The following is an 18,388-nucleotide window of genomic DNA, read 5'->3' on the forward strand; positions in this document are numbered from 1 at the left end:
GAGATGCTCTCTGGAAGAAGATGACGATTTGTGAAAACAAGCAGCCATCTGTATGGCTCTGTATTTTTATTATCTAGAAGGAACGGGGATGGATGGGAGCCTTGGTGCCCACCCCGAGCACATACGAGTGCTCAGCCCTGCAGGCAGGTGCCCTCCCAGATGCACTGCGGGAGTAGAGGGGACCCTTCCCGCCTGGTGTGGCAGAAATCCCCGGGGATGGAGGGTGCAGCGCTCACTGCAGCCGCCTCCTCTTCCCACTCCTGGTGATGGAGACACTGGAGAGGGAGGGGAAAGGCTGCGGAGGGTGAAGCTGCCAACCGCATCCCTTCCAGATTCAGCTCTGAGGCTGCACATGGCAGGAGGGGGTGACGGGAGGCTCACTCCTAGTTCTGGGTCCGATGGGGCTGCAGAGACACCCCGGGGTGCACCCGGGCTCAGCCCCGGGGATGGGATGGCGGCGGGGGGGACACATGAGGTGCAGGGGGTGACAGCGCATCCCGCACTGGGGCAGGAGCAGCATCTCCCGCAAGGCGGGAGCGCTGCGGGGTGTGCGGGGGGGGGGCACATGGGCTGCCCCAACCACCCCCGCGCCGCCTCCGCGGCACCTTCCTCCCCATCCTCCGCTCCTTCCTGCTCGCGCGGCGGGAGGCAGCGCGAGCCGGGGGCCGGGGATGCCCTCCCTCCCCTTCCCCGCGCCGAGCCGGGGAGGGGGCTGTGATGCAGCCGGGGGATCCCGGGTGCCGAGCGGGGTCTCCCCTCCCCTCCCGCCGCCGGGGATCTCCCTCGCTCGCTCGCAGCCCGCTCCATGTGTGCGAGGAGGGGGAGCGGGGGGAGCAGCCCCTTTGGCGGGGGACCCGGGCCGGGGGGATGACTAGACAGCGGGGGGGGGGGGGGCGGGCGCCCGGCTATTTGCTGCTCTCATACAATGGGCCACTCCCTAACGTGAGCGCTGGGGAGGAGGAGGAGGGGGAGGAAGGCAGGAGCTGGGAGGAGAGGAAGAGGAGGAAGAGGGGGTGGAGGAAGGGGGCTCGGGCAGCGGGCTGGTAAATAAACTCCGCGATGCTCTCGCTGCGCCGCGCCGCTGCCCGCCGCGCCGCTGCCCGCGCGCTGCCCCGCGGCCGCGGTGACCCGCGGGCGATGTGACCGCCTGCCCCCGCCGCCCCACAGCCCCCCGCTTTCATTTTTTAAATTATTTATTTTTATTTTTGTTGTAAATCTTTATCTATTCTCCTGCACCTCTATGTGATTTATTATTTATATATATATATATATATATTTTTCCTTTCCCCGTGCGGGGCGGGGAGCTCGGATCATGGCATTGGGGCTGCCGGCGCTGCCGCCGCCGATCCGCAGCTCGGGTCCCCGCGGCCACCATGGGGCTGAAGTCGCGGCGCGGCGCGCAGGGCGGTAGCGCGCCCGGCGGGGCGGCCGCGGCCGCGGGGCAGCGGCCACGGGCGTCCACGGGCGGCGGCGACCCCGAGCAGGGCTCGCTGGCCCTGGGCACCGACCGCGACGGGACGCTGCTGCTGGAGGGCGCCGGCAAAGAGGAGGGCGGCAAGCGGAGCCCGCCGGGGCTGGGGCTGCTCGCCAAGACCCCCCTGAGCCGCCCGGTGAAGAGGAACAACGCCAAGTGCCGCCGCGTCCAAACTTTGCTCTACGACGCCCTGGAGCGGCCCCGCGGGTGGGCGCTGCTCTATCACGCTTTCGTGTGAGTACCGAGGGCGCGCGCCCCGCGACGCCGTTTTGCTTCATCATTCCCCGCGTGCGGCTCCTAAGGAAGCGGGGGGAAAGATGAGGAGGAAAAAAGCAAGGATCTCATTATAGCATGCGCTTTGGGGTGGTTTTGTTTTTTCTTTCTGTCAGCAGCTCCTTTTAGGTTTTTATCTTCTTACACGTATGCGTGCGGTGCCTTGGACTGACACGTCCAAAGTTGCATCTCGCGGACCCTGGAAAAGGGATGCTCCGAGCTCTGGGCAGTGTTACGTTCAGGGAGCTTAAAGGGACCCTGCCGCTCCAGCCTGGAGCACTGCATGTGCTTAAGCAAGAAAGCCCGAGTGAGCAGACTCTTGCAATAGCTGAAAATGTCAAATGAAACCCCTTGGGATTTGGTCTGATAAGCATCGCCCTGCAGTGCGTGAAGCCCAAGCATTGCAGAAGCAGAACGTTAAACTGCCCACAAGCAAAGCGAGTCTGAACGGACTCGTCCTGTGGCCCAGAGGCATCAAGCCAACACAGTGGCAGCTGCTTTGCCTCCCTGTAATTTCTGAGCTTTTAAGTTTTGGTAAGGAATACAGGAAAATAAATGTTTGCAGCCTACACTGCAGGATCTTTGAAAATGTGTTTTTCAGTTTCATTAACGTGTGAAGAACTTTTTTTTTCAGTAATCGTGGTGTTATTTTATTTATTTATTCTGTAGCATATACTGAGCAAAAATCCAATACTGGATTTAAGCAGCAATTTCTGATCAGGTTTATTTACCGAAGGCTGTAGAGGCTGCAAACCTGCAGCTTGGGAAGTCCTGAGCACAGGTGTAGTCTTCAGATTTGCAAATACAGACCTTGAGTTTAGGACTGCAATTTTACTTTTACATGAATTCCTCATTCATACTTGCAGGGTTTTTGCCTTGGGCAAAGAATAAAATGCAGGGCTCACAACTGAAGTGCTGCTGTGGACTATTCGCTTACTGCCGTTACTTTCTTTTGGGTATTTTTGGAAGCCTATCTTGGGATAAAGCTTGCTGTCTTCCAGGTGGTTTTCTGTGAAAATTTATACACGAGATACAGCAGGATTTTTCCCAGTCCTTTCGCCTTAGGAAAACTTACGAGAGCAGATGGGGAGAGGGTGGGTTTGGGGTGTGTTAGGTTGGGGAAGAATTCTGTGTTATATGCAATACATAACATAAGTGCTTGGCATTATGTAACATTGCCCATGCTTGAGAGAGGTGAATCCCTGTCACTGAATGTCCCTCTCCAGGCAGACCATGTGAAAGAGGCTTCATTGGGGCCAGCTCATATGAGAGCTCCACGTCCAAGCTGCACCAGGGCTCGTGTCTGGATATAAGCAATAGGATGATGGGTACATCTGGACAGGTTCAAAAGCCGAGACTCCCATTTATAAATAAAATTATAAAAATTTCCAGATTACAACATTAATTTTAGATAGCTTCTCTGATGTGGCTGTTAGGGTCAGATCTTTGTGTCACATGGGTTGTAGAAGTGACAAAATTTTAATTTGTTTGTAAGGTTTGATCCTTCTCAGGACTGGACCTGGTATTTTCCATGGAAATGGTATGTGGCCTTCCATATATGACTTTGGTGGACAGTCAGTCCTGTTGACCTCTGTGCCAGGAGCTCGACTTGCTGTTACACGTGCCAGCCAGCGCCTGTTCAGACAGTTGTGACACATTCAGCATTAACAAAAGAGCACCTTTAGGACTCCTTGTCCTTAAAAGAAGCAAAATACACATCCTGTGGTTTCTTTAGTAAGGTTTTGCTCCATTAATATCAAAGGCCCTCTGATAGCTAGGAACTCAAATGTGTTTCTGGGCCAGATCCTCCTTGAGCCCTAGTGCACTCCATGAGGATGGGGGAGTGCTGCTGGGCAAAGTCTCCATGCTTGGTGTTTGGGGAAAACAGGCTTTACCACACTCCTTACTCCTGATGGAAGTGCAGAGTGTTCTTCCTCAGAGGGCCCGCAAGAGCAACAGAGAAGGGCACAAAACCCACTCATCTGGGTGTCCCCATCCTGACCCCATGAGCAAGGTCTCCTTCCAGCAGCAGCTCACTCCAGCCTGGGGAGACAGCCACCTCCTCCTAGTGCACCCAGTGCATCTCAGCAGTCCCAGGCCACTTGCATTTCTCTTCTCTTGTGGCTAGTAGATATATTCCTAACATATCTCAGCTCGTCCTGAACTCAGTGGAAGATGCAGACTGCTGCAATCCATCCAGCCATACTGGCTAGATCAAACCCTATGAAACAGATCTGCCCGAAGTGATAGAGGAGTAAAGTTGAAATGCTATTGCCAGCACCTAGAGCTTGTTCCTGTCATGGGAGAAAGATGACCCACTTGAGAGCAGGAGCAATACAGCAGAGTAGCAGTGCTCTCAGTTGAAATCTGAAGTTCTTTTTTCCTTTGAAATGAGTGGTCTTTCAACTCTTTTCTTTCTGAAAATGAGTCTCTCATGTTGGAGATGCTGCTGTGGTGCTGCATTATGCTGCGCAGGCAGCACTGCTTTCCACGCTAGCACAGTTTACAGTTTCTCCTGGGCTGGTGATAGATTCCCAGGCATTCCATAAAATGCACAGATTTGCTATTTTACTTTTAAATAAATGTCCTGTTTACCCTAATGAAGCACTACATGTTGTCTCAGTCTTCAGAGTAGCTTGCAATAAATATTGTACAATCAAATAAAGAGCAAGACAGTGACTCATGTATGGAAAATTGAGAGAAGATTTGGCTTGAGGGGCAGTATGGGTGGATGTAATTAATCCCTTAGAGACCCAGGAACGCATAGGTTTTTTAGGAATAGCCCATGGAAAGGAGCCTAGTGTTGCCTATCCCAGGGCTTAGGAAGTGAGAAGCCGATAGGGCTGCAATGTTCAGAACATATCAGGGTGCTGTGTGTGGGCAGGGTAAAAGGTCTCTGCAAAAATTTTGGATGCCAGAACCGGTCAGCTTGCATTGGCAGTGATTCACAGAAAAAGGTGTTAGATATTTTCCCGTGATCCTTCCTCCTTCCTTGTTCCGCACGTGTGAGCCTGTCCAAACTCATACCAAAGAGAGAGCGGGTATTGTATCCCAAAGAAGCTACCTCCATTTCTTTCACCTTCTGAAAATGTCTCATCTTTTAACACATTGCTAGACAAAAACACCTGTAAACTTTTGCTCCACTAGAACACCAAGGTCTGTAGACTTTTTTGCAATATAGCAATAGTTTAATGGGGTTGTTGGCCAGAGAAAAGTGACTATCCCATGAAAGATTTCAGATATGAAATGCTAGACTCCTGAACAGTTGCATATAATGATTTTTCTTTTTCTTTCCTTCCTCCCCCCCTTTTTTTTTCTTAAATTGGAAATATTTTCTGAGCCTTGTAGGGCAGGCTACAATCCATCCCTGCTCTTTTCTGAGCTTGTCTCCCTGCAGTCCTAACTGCATTCCCCATGATGCATTATATATTCCTTCATGTTGAGCAGTGCAGTGCATTATAGGAATCCCCTGCTGTTGTGGCTCGTGGGAGGTGTAATTTGGCCAGGGAGATGCGCTTGAGACCCATTCTCCTCCACAAGCTGTCCAAATACTTTTCTTATGCATTGAAGTGCAATGGAATCTGAATGACAAATTGAAAATAAATACAATTTCTTTTTTTTTTTCTTTTTTTTTTTTTCAGTTTAACTGTAAAGACATAATATTTTGTGTAAAATGGATGGGCTCCAAAGAGGTAACAAATCCACATCAACATTACGGTGCAGCGTGTGGAAAATTTTCAGCCTGTCTTAGGTAAAAGAGAGATCGAAGAAGAGGTGCCTGCGGGATATTCTTATTTTTATATCACCCCCTGTAACAACTTCAACCTTTTCTTTCAGGGAAGAGTAAGAGTGAGGGAAAACACATGAAAACCTTATCCAATTTGCCATGCAATTATCTTTCAGCACTGCTTAGTATCTTGAATGCCGAAGGAGAAGGAATTATGCAATCTGTCAGCTCATCACTGGGAAATACCAATGATTCTTTCCTGCACGATGGATCACGCATGGGTTGTTTGCCGAGAAGGGTGTTGCAGGAACCAGGGAGCAGGTGGAGGTCTGGGATCTTTCCATTATTTTCTCTGTGTCCTTTGGGAGATGCTGCATAAGACATGCTGAGTTGCAAGGCTCAGGCTACAGTCAGCTGCTTGGCACAAGACGGGAAATGGCCCGGGGTAAGGAAAAGGATAATTATGATTCCCCCCTCTGCTCCTGACTTGGCCTGCTTGGCATGGGTTTATCTCTAAGTGAATCCATGGAGCAGCAGAGTAAGCCTGGTCCATTAGCAAGTGTCCTTTGCTTATGTATTTGACAATTCTTGTTCTGTGTTAATTATTTATGCTAATTCATCGTAATGCACTGATAAATATTCCGTCTACTTTGTAAAAAATAATGAAGTCTTAGTCATTGGAGACTTCACCACACACCTCTGCTGTTGAGTCTCCACCAAGACCTGTGGCACAAGCCCGGGTTCGCGTGTGGTGCGATGAGCTTTGCCGGGTCTTGACGGCTGTGGCTCTGCACGCTCCGGTCACCGGCCATGTTGCTCATACAAATGCAAAGAGGAGGCCAAACCTATGCAAGTCACAGTCTACCTGTGCAGTCTGAGTGGTTGAGGGATCCAACATCCCAGCTTTAGAGCAAGATCGAGGCAGCTTTTCGGTGCCTAATGCTCATTTAGGAACACAGACTGTCTTGGAAATGGCCTATGTGGTCTTTGGAGGAGAAACGGTCCATCGTCAGCTCGCTGCTCCCCACCGCCTCGCAGCTCCCCGGTGGCTCTTTGGAGCGCTCCGGAAGCAGGTGCACGCGGCGCTGGTTGGGCTGCGCCGAGGGCGGCGTTGCCATGGCTACGCTGCTAACTTGTCTCGTTTCGGTACTGCTAACGCTTGCGCGGGGAAGACTCGTAAGGGCTGCAGTTGCTCTTTGGCTGGTGGCACCGGCCCACTCCTGCGGCCCCTAGAAATCCTGGCGACGTGGGTCTTCCGAGTGCCCTTTCGAAAATCCAGCCCCCCCCCCCCTTTACTGACCTCAGGAGATGCAAAGTCTTGGGACAGCTTTATTTGGACAGGTCGTGAGACCAACCACAGCAAAAAGGTCTTGGCAATTCCAGATCAAATGCATGGCAAAGGAGTCCCATGGGTTTTATTCTTTATTTTAATTTGAGATGCGTGTAAGAGACATGGTTCAAAAGTGAAGAGGGTGATACTTTCTGCATGCATTTTGCTGGTGTTGGTGCAGAACAGAGAGACATTTGAAGCCAATATAATGGAAAAAATAGTACCATAAGATTATGCATTACGAGCAATTTGTAACTTTTATTAAGATCTAGATTTAAAAATCTCACATGAATATAACACTCTTTACACACTGTGTAGTTGAGGATGTTTCAGTGAATATACAAGTGCCCAAGCAATTCCTGCCTCTTCCAAGCATCACACAATGGGCTACACACTTAGAATCCGTCTATTCTTTCTCTGAGGCTTCCTCTCTTCAAACATTACCTGAATGCTTTTTATTATGGTTTAGCCACGAAATAAACCTGTGCATGTGTGCGGAGCACAAGTCTGCCTAGTTTCAACCAGAAATTCATGGCTGATCAAAATAAAGCTGTTTCTTTTCATACAAGTCATTCCTGATTGCTTTGAATAACATTATGTAGCTTCGTGTACTTCATGTGCAGCAAAAAGTCGTTTTCAGGATTGTGATGTGATGTATACAGGGCTAGGCGATGTCACGCACATCTAAGGACCAAGTCCGGACTTAGGTAATTTGGTTCTTATTTAACATCTCTAAAAACCTTCCCAAACCAAATCAGTTAAGTGCATGTTAAGATTTGTTATGTCCTGGTTTGAAACATAATAGATCTGTGACCTTAGATATAGCCAGGCAGATGGCTGGTTGGATACTACAGTTACCAACCTTCCGTGATATAAATAAATAATAATGTTTGTTCTTGTATTTAATATTGCTATATTCCCTTCTTGCACATGGAACTTTACAGAAAGAATGGAGCCATGGAGACATTGCTTTTACTATTGCTTCTGGCAGATACTGTATTAAAGGGGATAACTTAAATATTAATAGCTTTATAAGGAATATGGTCTACAGGAGCTGTTAAGTATGTGCTGCCTTCTGCCTTAGGATGATAACCAAGAAACTTAGCATTTTCTGTGGAGGGAGGGACATGCTCAGGGATATTTAGATTCACAGTAACCTACATCAGACACAAAGTGCTTTGGGAGAACTTTCAGGCTGGGATTTTGCTAATTGTCTTAAGTAAGTGAGCAAATGACTTTAGGGTATGTTTAACTTGAAGCTAGTGAAAGGTTCCACTGAAATCAGGAGGAACCTATCCAAGGTGACACTATACACGCCTCCAAAGTAAAGGAGTGTGACAGAAGTTTTATGGAAGGCCTCTCATTCCTCTGTGCAACAAATCTGCTATTCTACTTGGGTCTGGTGAGAACTTCTAAGGTACAGCTCTCCGCAGGATCCATCACAGTCCCTCACGGTCACCTCTAGTTACAGCCACCAGGTGAACACCTTGCTTTCCGTGGTGTTGCTCCCAATGCGGATTTGTAGATAGACTCTGGAAACCACTGCTAAATCTCAGTTCTGAGGGGTGCTGAGACATTGTATTTCAAAATCATCCTGTTTTTTAAGGACATATGTGCTCTCACTCCTTTCTCCTACACACACCAGTCTTCCCAAAATCATTCTTATTTTCCTTCTTCTGGGTTGCCTGTGCATGCTGGTGGAGTATTACAGGTCCATTACATTGCAGCTACTAAGGAAGAATCTTAATTCTGCCCATGTTGGCTGTCATCTCTTGCTGTCCCTTCAAATTTATGACTTTATCTCATTTGCTGGGTACCTGCATTCCTTTTGTCATCTCTGTTTTCCGAGTTGTTGCCGGGAGCTGTATAGATGTGTTTTGCATTCCCTTTCCCAGCCGTGTAAGTTTATCATTGTCATGTTGACTCTCCAGTGTTATTTTCTAATCTCAGAGGCTTTGCATATTTCCTGTGTTCTGTCCTAACCAGTGTTTTGATCACCTTTCAGATTAGTGTCTGGTAATTTCATTAACATTCAATTTAATCCTTTTTATAGATCATTAAAGGAACATTTAATAAAACCAGAAAGAAGAAAATCCATTCAGCATTTCTCTAAATATCAGCTTTTCCCTCTTCTGGTTCATACGGTATCATTTACTTTGGCTTTTTTTTTATAGTTCTGAAGCCAATTTTTAATTTCATGTGACCTCTCCCATTTTCCTGAATTAGCACTAGAACTAAGATTTCATGAGACACTGCAGCTATGTTCAAATAGCAAACATTTCCTCATTTCCTTTTGTCCATTTCTGATTGTTGGGCTAAATTTATCTATTCAATTCAGTAATATGCATTTAACTCAGAGTTTTCATACTTTTGTCATTTTGAGTAACTTGCATAATTAAATAAATTATTGTTCCTAATACCATCCACTACCAAACCAGTTAAATCTTTGCAGAAAACTTAAATGCCCTAATGCTTGCAAGACCTTGTCCTTGCATGTTTTATAGGAGCCATTACCTTAGGGCTGTACCTAACTTAAGGAGGACAGAGGTGTTGATCCTGAAACAAAGGACTCTATATGGGGCATTCCCTCCGAGTGTAAATGGCCAGAGTCTCAAATTCCATGGTTTCAGTGAGGATTTAGGAGAAACAAGTACAGCTGTTGAGGGACTGATAGTAAAATCCCCGAAGTGCCTGGTGGGGATCTGCCCCCAGGCTCTCCGCCGCACATTGCTGGTTCTGCTTATCTTTGCTCACCTCCTGCGTGTGTGTGCACTGCTCGGAGTCTTTGCTGAGGAGGGATTACATTCTGAGGACGGAATATCAAGAGCAGCTGATTGAAATTACAGGGAAATTAATTTAGGAAGGTAATTACAGGAATGGCATTTGCTATTCTACCTTTGCTACGACTGCTGCTCTTTTGAGACATACTGGAGGAATCTCAATAAACACAACTGGCCACAATGCTGATCAGACCTCAGACACCATGTACATGGTCCTACAAGCTGCCCTGTAGGACCACAGTTCAGGGCAGACCTGGCATTGATTGACAGGCAGAATAATCTCCATGCAACGTTTGTGCATAGGCGCTTCAGAACTGTTTGTATTAACATTTGGCTCCCAGAGAGCTGCAGTCCAATGTTTGCCAGCCATGGACTATATGAAAAAAAGCAGCAGGAGAGGAAGGGAAACAGCTTGGGAACAGAAAATCAGAAAGTTTGTCTCCTTCCAGACCTTGCTGTATTAAGTAGGAAATAGCTATGACAGTTGCCTTCTCTCATGTGTAGGGTTTGGTGGTCAATAGCTCTGTTCAGGCTAGTTAGTAGTGAAATACCAGGGGATGTTTCCAAGCAGTGGCACACAGTGGTCAATGACTCGTGTCATGGTTGAAGTCTGATTTAGAACAGATCGTGTCCTGCCACAGGCCAGGACCATTCCCAATGGGAGTCTGCATTTGACTTCCCTGTGCTGGAGGCAAATGAGGTCAGTAGTGTGGACATAGGCTGGTTGGACAAGCTGGTCTCATGGACAGAGAATGGTACTGAACATGTTTTGTTTACTAGAATAGACAATCATTAGATGTGAAACCTTACTATTTTGAAAATATTTTTTCTGGGTTTTCTTAGGCCTATGCAGAAAGTCACTTTGCCTTGGAATAAAACTCTTCCCTTAGTTAAAGACTTAAGAGCTGTACTTGAGGATACCAACTCACATGCTGTTATACCAGTTTCACAGGTGAAATCCTACTTTACTAAAATAATTTAGGTTTCTATGGGTATATCCTATAACTTGATTTATTTTCTATATCATTTCCACTACCAGTTCATGGAATATTGTCAGATTTTTGTCATCTTCTCATCTTGGCAAATTAACAAAAAATGATACTTTTCTGTGTCTTACCAAGTCTAAGAAGAAGAGCCCCATCTGTAACACTGATCGTCTTGTCTGGTCCTATGTGCAGTGACACTGCACAGAAGCGGAGTTTGGCAATTGTGTGCTCATGACAATTTCTGTTCTCAGCATATGATATTATCACATTGTACATTCTCAAAAAGTCTGCTTTGTTCAGTGCTAAATTACTTAGGGCAACTGGATTCTCCTGCTTTTCCTCAGAGTTTGAGAGGTTGCCTCTCAATATTTGCATTGGGATTCATCTGCCTAGTGCTTTATCTGAGATAGCTGTCTAGGCTCTTTTTATAACCACTGAAGAGAAACAGGAGTTAGAAATTTTAGCATGCAATTCATCTAATCTGAAAGGAGGTTCTAAAATAGGTTGGATTAATTGCTGCTTACAATGCCTGAAAGTTTTCACTGACCAAAGGAGACCTCAGGTGGATGACTTGAATTTAGATGTCTATACTGCAAACACTCGAGGGGACACTTTTACCTCATCATTGAGGTGGGACTCAGAGCCACATTAAGGTAACTAAATTTTGATGGCTGCGTGTGTGCAACAGGTATCTAATTTCTATTCAAAGTCAATAGAGAGCTAATCAATACAGTCAATAGATTTTATTGTGCAATTCATCCAAGCAAATGGAGGGAGCTATTTTAGGTAAAAATAAATCACAGACCTTAACTCCACTGACCAGCTATGCATTGTCTAAAACAGGAAACTTGACCTCTAGTAAATGTCTGCAGCCACCTTCAGCAGGTGCCTCTTCCTCTAAAGGCAAGATGAATTTGGGCCTTGATGTTACTTAGACCTTCATGAATCTATGTAAAATTCTCATTTCCTTTCTTCAAGAGAGGATTTAGCAGGATTATCTCAAGTTATTCCTCTTCTTCATACATACACAATTCTTTTTATCATCAGTCAATATATCTATGGGCTGCTTAGTGTCTCAGGCCCTGCCAGGCCTACAGTCGATGCAATATAATGGTGTATTTGATGCCATCAGACTCATTGTCCTTCTCATGATGCTGATTTCAGTAACTTTAAGAGCTTTCCCTACTTAGAAATCTTGAGTTTGCCTTTCCACCTTCTCTTTTGACCCTTGTTCTTGTAGAAATGCTTAGTCAACAACTGCTTTGAGTCATGTCAGTGCAAATATAGAGTAAATCTGTTAAAGCTAGGAGAGCAATTGGATTTGACTGCTGTAATGCAGCAGTCTTGGCCCTTCCGGGAAAAAAAAAAGTTTGCTGTTCACTGATACTCTTTTAGTGTCTGAGGCCAGGATACAGGTCCTGCACCTCCAGTGAGGAGCTGTCTCTACCACAAAATGCTTGCATTCTATGTAAGATACAACAGCTCAAGGAATGGGAGAAATAGAAGATATGAAACTCCCCTGGCCAGGTGATGAGGACCAACTCATTCCAGAGTTGCCATAGACTCAGCTGCACTCATACCATGGTTTTCACACCTTGTTTTCTGCAGGTTTGCTTCAGGAGGTGGCTTGTAAAGACATAACATCTTCCTTTTTCTTTCTTTCCCCTCTTGTAACTGTTGCTACTTAATTAACAAATATGCTGTAGGTAAGCTAGAGAAGTTTTATCCTCCATTTGCAGAAGAGAACTCAAGCAAGAAAAGCATCAGCTTTCTGCCCATTTCTGGGTTCAGGTCTTGTCTGATGGTGGGTGGTACCAAGGGAGTAGCCAACTATGACAACCATAAAGCTGTTTTGTTTGGAAGGGACCTTTGGAGGTTCCTAGTCCAAACTCCTGATCAGAGCAGAGCTAGCTTCAAAGTCAGGTTGCTTTGCTCAGGGCCATGTCCAGCAAAGTTCTAAGCATCTCCAAGACTTGAATAGCTTTATACTGTGAAGAGTGACATTTCTTTTTCCTTTACAGAATATGCTTTATGCATTTCTCATATTGGACAGACTTTTAGGCCCAGAGTCATAGAATTTTCTTTCCTTTTCCCTCCATTCATTCCTGAAAATTCCTGTGACATCTGGATGGAGATGGTGGACATGTCAGCCCACTGTGGAGGTAACAGTCCTATTAACCACAGGCAAAGTTAATGGCAGCTAGGCAAGCTTACTATCAGCATCAAGCTCTCTATGTTTGGAGTACTGACACTGCACAAACCCTAGGGATAATCCTTAGTGCAATCAGTAGAGTTCTTTGAAAATAGGAAACATACTGATTTTTTTACTGCTGATGTTGTATTTTGACATTTCTACCAGTTTTTCATCAAACTTTCCAAAGGAAGAAGAATCATGCAGTCTTCAGGAATTCATCTTGATGCCACTGATGCCTGCCAACTTTCCTGTCTCTTTTTTGCTCCTTGTCCCTTGCTTGTTCAATCCCAACTTTTCTCCCTCCTTTGGTGGTACTTGCTGCTTCATGACTGAAGTGCAGTACCAAAAACTGTTCACTAGGTTTTTGCTCAAAGGAAGCATCCTGCTGTGTTTTTTGTCGGACTCTCTTCCTTTTGTGTTTTCTGTCATTACAATAGCAGAGTTCGGTTGTAAATGTCTAACTTAAATTCTGGGTGGCCTAAGTGCTGGTAACAGGTGGACAGTGCTGGTATTTTCAGTTACACATGCAACTTGTCTTCTCTATGGACATAGCTGTATTTGCTTTTTGTTCTTTTTTTATACTTTTCTTAACTTACTGAACTTCAGCATTGAGTCTACTTTGGATACCAAGCACTTGGTTCTGCAACTTACTTGCACTAAGGAGACTTATGTCAGCTTAAAGATGGTGCTCCTAATTCCCTCAGAATATGGACTAAATAGAAAATTACTTTGTCCATGCAGTTCAAGTTAGTTTAGGTGCAGGAATTAACTCTGAATCACCTTGTGCTTCATCATCACTAGCATATCTTTTTGGAAAGCATAGCTCCTTGATGCTGAATTCAGCCTGCAGTGGGTATGGTGCTCCCGCTGCGCTGTGACTTTGGGCTCAACCCTAAGAAAGGGCCACTACACAAACAGCATCATTGTAAGAGTAACAAGCGTGATTCAGACCAACGCATCTCTGAGTCACTGTTGCTGATCACTCTACTCTAGGGGTAGTGGTGGTGGTAGGAAAAAGTGATTTATTGGCGACCTGTGTAGATAAGAGATTTCTTGCCGTGACTCAGCTGTTCTCCCTAGAAAGAGGGAGCTTGAAGTGTAGATGGAGCCCATCTCTCTTCCTAGGAAGGGCAGAAATAAAGCTAATACCTGTGCTTTGAGTATGCCACACATCACTGGTCTCATTAGTAGGAGGAAGGGGGTTAAGAGCATGACTGAGAGACTAATCTGAGATTTTCATGCTGCTTCACGCACAGCCTGAACCACACTTGTAGCCATTTCTCTCAGAGTCCAGATGATGATTCAGGGTCCTGATTTACAGCTGTATTTGCAGCCAGTAGTGATAGTCAAGATAAATAAAGGATGGGAAATCCTGATATAATCAATATAATCAACAGACATCAGCTTTCTCTAGCAAATGAACATTTACCTAGGACTGAATACTTTATCTTACTGCCTGAGTAATTACCCATATTACACAGCAAATAGGATAAAAACACATAATTGCTCTTCAGACACCAGTGCAGAATGCCTCAAAAGCAACATGGAATTGGAGTCCAGAAAATATCTCTTTTGTTATTATGTCTGACAGTTTTAAGGGAGAGCTAATGCTAAAGAAAACATCATTGGAGTGAGGTGAAGAAAAGAGATGGAAATGTGTCAGTGCTCATCTTCATTGGCAATGTTTGTCTTCATTTATCTACCATGAATTTATCTCCAGGCACCTTGAAGTGGATCATGTGCTTATAAGCATTAATTTGAGTGTTCCATATGTGTTTGTATGAGGCCTTTAAATTGCATGTACAATGATACTTCAATAGATGGAAGACAATGCAAGATAAATCCAGTCTAGGAAAGGTCCACATTCTAACAGAAGAGCAGGCAGCTGTTGCAAGAATTTTCTCAAGGAAAGATTAATTATCTCTGACCATTTTTAAACCAAATTTGGAGAACTTTCCAAAAGGCACATGTTGGCTGTACTCAGTTGCAAAATATGGGTTTCAATCAAGAATTCTGTGTGTCCTTTGCTGGTGATTAACCAGGACTTTGAGTTATAACCAGGAATTGCTTTTTTAATTTTTAATTTAGCAACAAATACCTGAGAGAGTGATGAAGTAACTCGGGAATAAGAAATCAACTTGTCTCTCAATAGGATAACAATAATAGTAATAAGACTGGGATGCATACGAAAAAAATGTGGATATCTTCTGTGTAAGTGTCCGTATGTGGCCAAGTCATTTCAATCTCTCTTTTTCTCAGCATAGAGGGTACATTATCGGTCCTTGTTCAAGTCACCTTAAAATAAATGCTGACTTTGATAAATCACAAGTTGAACCTCCTTGACTATAATGGGACTTAAATATCTGCCAGATAAAATGTAGAGTCTACACTATAGACATTAAAATTTAGGTGAGATGAATCTCATCCTAATCACATTATCTTGTCTAGAGAACAGGGTAAAGTTATTAACACTACAAAACCTCTCTCAGTGAGATCAGGAAGTTGAGAGACATGCTTTTAGCCTTAAGGTGCGTTCCAAACATTCAAATCATATGTAGTCTCAAGTTTGCCCTCTCAGAGCAGGTAAATACATGAGCCAAGATGACTAGACTTCTGCAGTGTTGGATTCTGATATCATCTTGTACCTAAATCTTGTTGTTGTGTCTCTTAGGTTCACCTCATATTCCTGTAGGACTCTGCTGATGTCTACCAAGCTTCACGTGCTTGCAGAAATCCAAGCTTCTATAGCCATAGCTTTTCAGGACTGGAATTAAAATTACCCTTGGTCCCTTTGTGCAATGTAGTCCCTACTAATAACCAAATAATAATTGCCAAAATGTTTTTTTTTTTTTTAATTTGGATATGTTCTGTAGTCAATGTTATCTTCTCCAGAGCATAAATATCTAGCTTTAATTCTGAGTTATTTAAAAAGTAATTACAGTATGGACATTCTCTCAGAGCTGTCAGTTCTGCTGAAGAGTGGGATGTAATGCAAAAGATAATTTTTGGGTGTCCGCTCAGTGTCTTTGCCACTGATCCCACGTGTAGAACAGATGGACTTGTCTGGTTTTTGCCTCATCCAGAGGGGAAAAAAAGAATGTTTTTCAGACCACTTAGTAAAGAAAAAATATGCAATAAAACCAGTCCTTTATTAAAAAGTGACTCAAGAGCATTAATGGTTCAAGGAAGAAGCTGTCAGCTGAGAAAGCAATGCCAGTAATGATAATAACACAGCAGCTGGGCTGGGGAAAGAGGAAGAAAATAGCAAGGAATAAAGGTAAGCAAAAACAAACAAACAAACAAGGAAGACAGGTTTGGTACTAGAGCTGCAAGAGGGAGAAAGAAGGCAGAAGAGGAGGAGCTGGATTGTGAGAGGTGAAATGTAAGGAAAAGGGGGATAGGAGTAAAGTTACTCTGGTACTAGTAGCTGAACTAGAAGCTCCTTAAAGAAAATGCTGCTTGCAATACCTGGAGAAAACTACTGCCCTAAGGCATGTCTTGGGGCCTGTTTCAGGCAAGTGGCTCATCTCCCTCTAATCTTGAGGTGTCTTTGGTTTAAAACCTGCTGTTGTTGTTGGTCGAGACGGGAGAGCTTTTCTGTGCTCTGAATGGAGTAAGATAAACCTAAGACTCAGTGAGTAGTGGGACATCTTGGCCAGGTCATTATCTGGGCAAAAAGCAAATTATCCAATAGCTCTGCTCTTTGCATGTGCTATTCCTGCTGGGTGGGCCATGGGAGGACTGTGATTTCTGCAGTGTGTCTGGTTTGTCCCTGTGTGTCAGGTTGATGGTCTTCACTTGGCTTAGTAGTATGCAGCTATGAGCTACAGGCAAGTCCCCAAAGAGCGGAAGAGGACAGTCATACTTCTTTTGCCATTTTAATCCTCAAAGAAGAAATTCACATCCAGGGAGCCAGCTAGAGATGCTTTTAGACTAGAAAGACCTGATTCAAAACCTCAGAATGTTCCAGCAAAGTCTCTAAGAGAGAAAATGAAAGAATAGAGCTTCAGCTGCTACAGTCAACCTCGCTACATCGGGACCACACTGATTTCTGTCACCAACAAGTCTGATCTACAGTGCAACAGGAGTCTATTTTCAAAGCACCACGCAGGGTTTATGTCCTTAAGGAAAAAGAGTTTTCTTTATGGATTCTGGCTTGATCCTGTCCACATTGGAAGGGGCACTAATCCTTCCTCTTCCCCACAGGCTCATGGCTGAGCTACTAATTCTGAAAAAGTATAAAATAAAATAAAATAAAATAAAATAAAATAAAATAAAATAAAATAAAATAGGAGCTTACAGGAATGACATATTCAAGGAATCTTAAATGTAACTTCAGAGGGAAAAAGGAGGAATATTCTTGAGCTATAAAAGGAAGCCAATGAGACACAAGTGCTTACACTTGTGCTTTAATATTCCCAAGAGCAGTGCCCCTGTTACCTCAAATAACAGCCATGCAAGAATATCTATAAAGATATTAAAGCTAGGTTAGAGCTTCAGCCTCTTGGCCCAGAAGTAAACCAAGTATGGCAGTGCCCTTATCACACAGGAGTATGATGGTTTAGAAAAGACTAGCAGGAAATTGCTAGTTCCCCTCCTTTCTTTCTAGCATGTTCTGCTCTCCTTTGATGGACAGGGTCACTGCAGATACAGCCTTGGGCTTTGGGAGCACAACCCTGGAGAGATGATACCTGTGATAGTTCTTACAAGCTTGTGTGGGGAAAATAGCCACCTCACCAGTCCCATGCTGAATCAGGTCAGAAAGATTCTGCTTTAGACATTGGGTTGAATGACATTTGAGAGGGGGGTTCTGTTCCACTTGGGCTGTAGCTCTTTAAGGTGGGATCATGTCATCTCTTCATGTGGTCACAGCTTTTCCCAGTAACAATGAAGTAAAGATTCTAGTTTCTTTCTTTCTTTTTCTCTTTTTTTTTCTCTGTCTCTTTTTTTTAACAAAAGGAGTGACTTCTGTAACTTATTCTGACTCCACAAGCTGGGGAATTAGGAGAAAGAGCAATAACCTTAAGACCTTGCAACACTAGAAAAGGAACATAACTAACTGGGGTGATGACTTTAGTTAGAGTATGTTCTCTGTTCTGATGGCTTTATATTGCCTCTCTTGACTAAGTTTTTTGCTTCTGTGACACATTCCTGTGAAGCAGGATATTATGATGCAAGACCTTTTCCAATTCTGTTTCTGGTTTAGGTATCATCTACAGGAAGTTCACTGCAGGTTGTTGGTTTGTTTTTTTCTAAATTAGATAGAGGAAAGTAAATGGCCATATTAGGAAATAGGCTTTTAGGTGGAGATTAATTGTCATGTCATAGCACCTTCTGAAATCCCCTGAATCATTTAAAGTGATAATAAGAAAATTATTAACACTGGGCAGTCATTTAATAAGCTGAAATGAATAGGAGGTGAATGTGATGGCAAAGGTGATGTTTGACATAACTATGAATGCTTGTTCGAAAAGACATAGGATCACTCAGTCACTGCAGCTCATATTCCTATTTGGATGAAGTGAGTGACTTTTTATTAACCCAGATATTATTATTTATAATGCATTTATGCATGCTGTAAAAGTACCTTCAGGGATCAGGTCAGATGAATACTCTTTGGGCTA

General features: G+C 44.4%; 1 protein-coding gene across 2 annotated transcripts in view; it reads left to right on the top strand.

The window, feature by feature from the left end:
* Positions 1 to 1,284: 1,284 nt before the first annotated feature.
* KCNQ3 (potassium voltage-gated channel subfamily Q member 3) overlaps positions 1,285 to 18,388 on the top strand; it is a 175,779-nt gene continuing 158,675 nt past the window's right edge. For both annotated transcript variants that reach the window (XM_088535042.1, XM_088535049.1), the window contains exon 1: positions 1,285 to 1,708. In XM_088535042.1, the coding sequence (XP_088391168.1) occupies positions 1,374 to 1,708 (335 nt within the window). In that variant the 5' untranslated portion in view covers positions 1,285 to 1,373. The remainder of the gene's footprint in view (positions 1,709 to 18,388) is intronic.

Source organism: Tinamus guttatus, unplaced genomic scaffold, assembly GCF_059628265.1.
Source record: "Tinamus guttatus ecotype Peru unplaced genomic scaffold, ASM5962826v1 Tinamus_guttatus_pri_ptg000038l, whole genome shotgun sequence".
NCBI lineage: Eukaryota > Metazoa > Chordata > Aves > Tinamiformes > Tinamidae > Tinamus > Tinamus guttatus.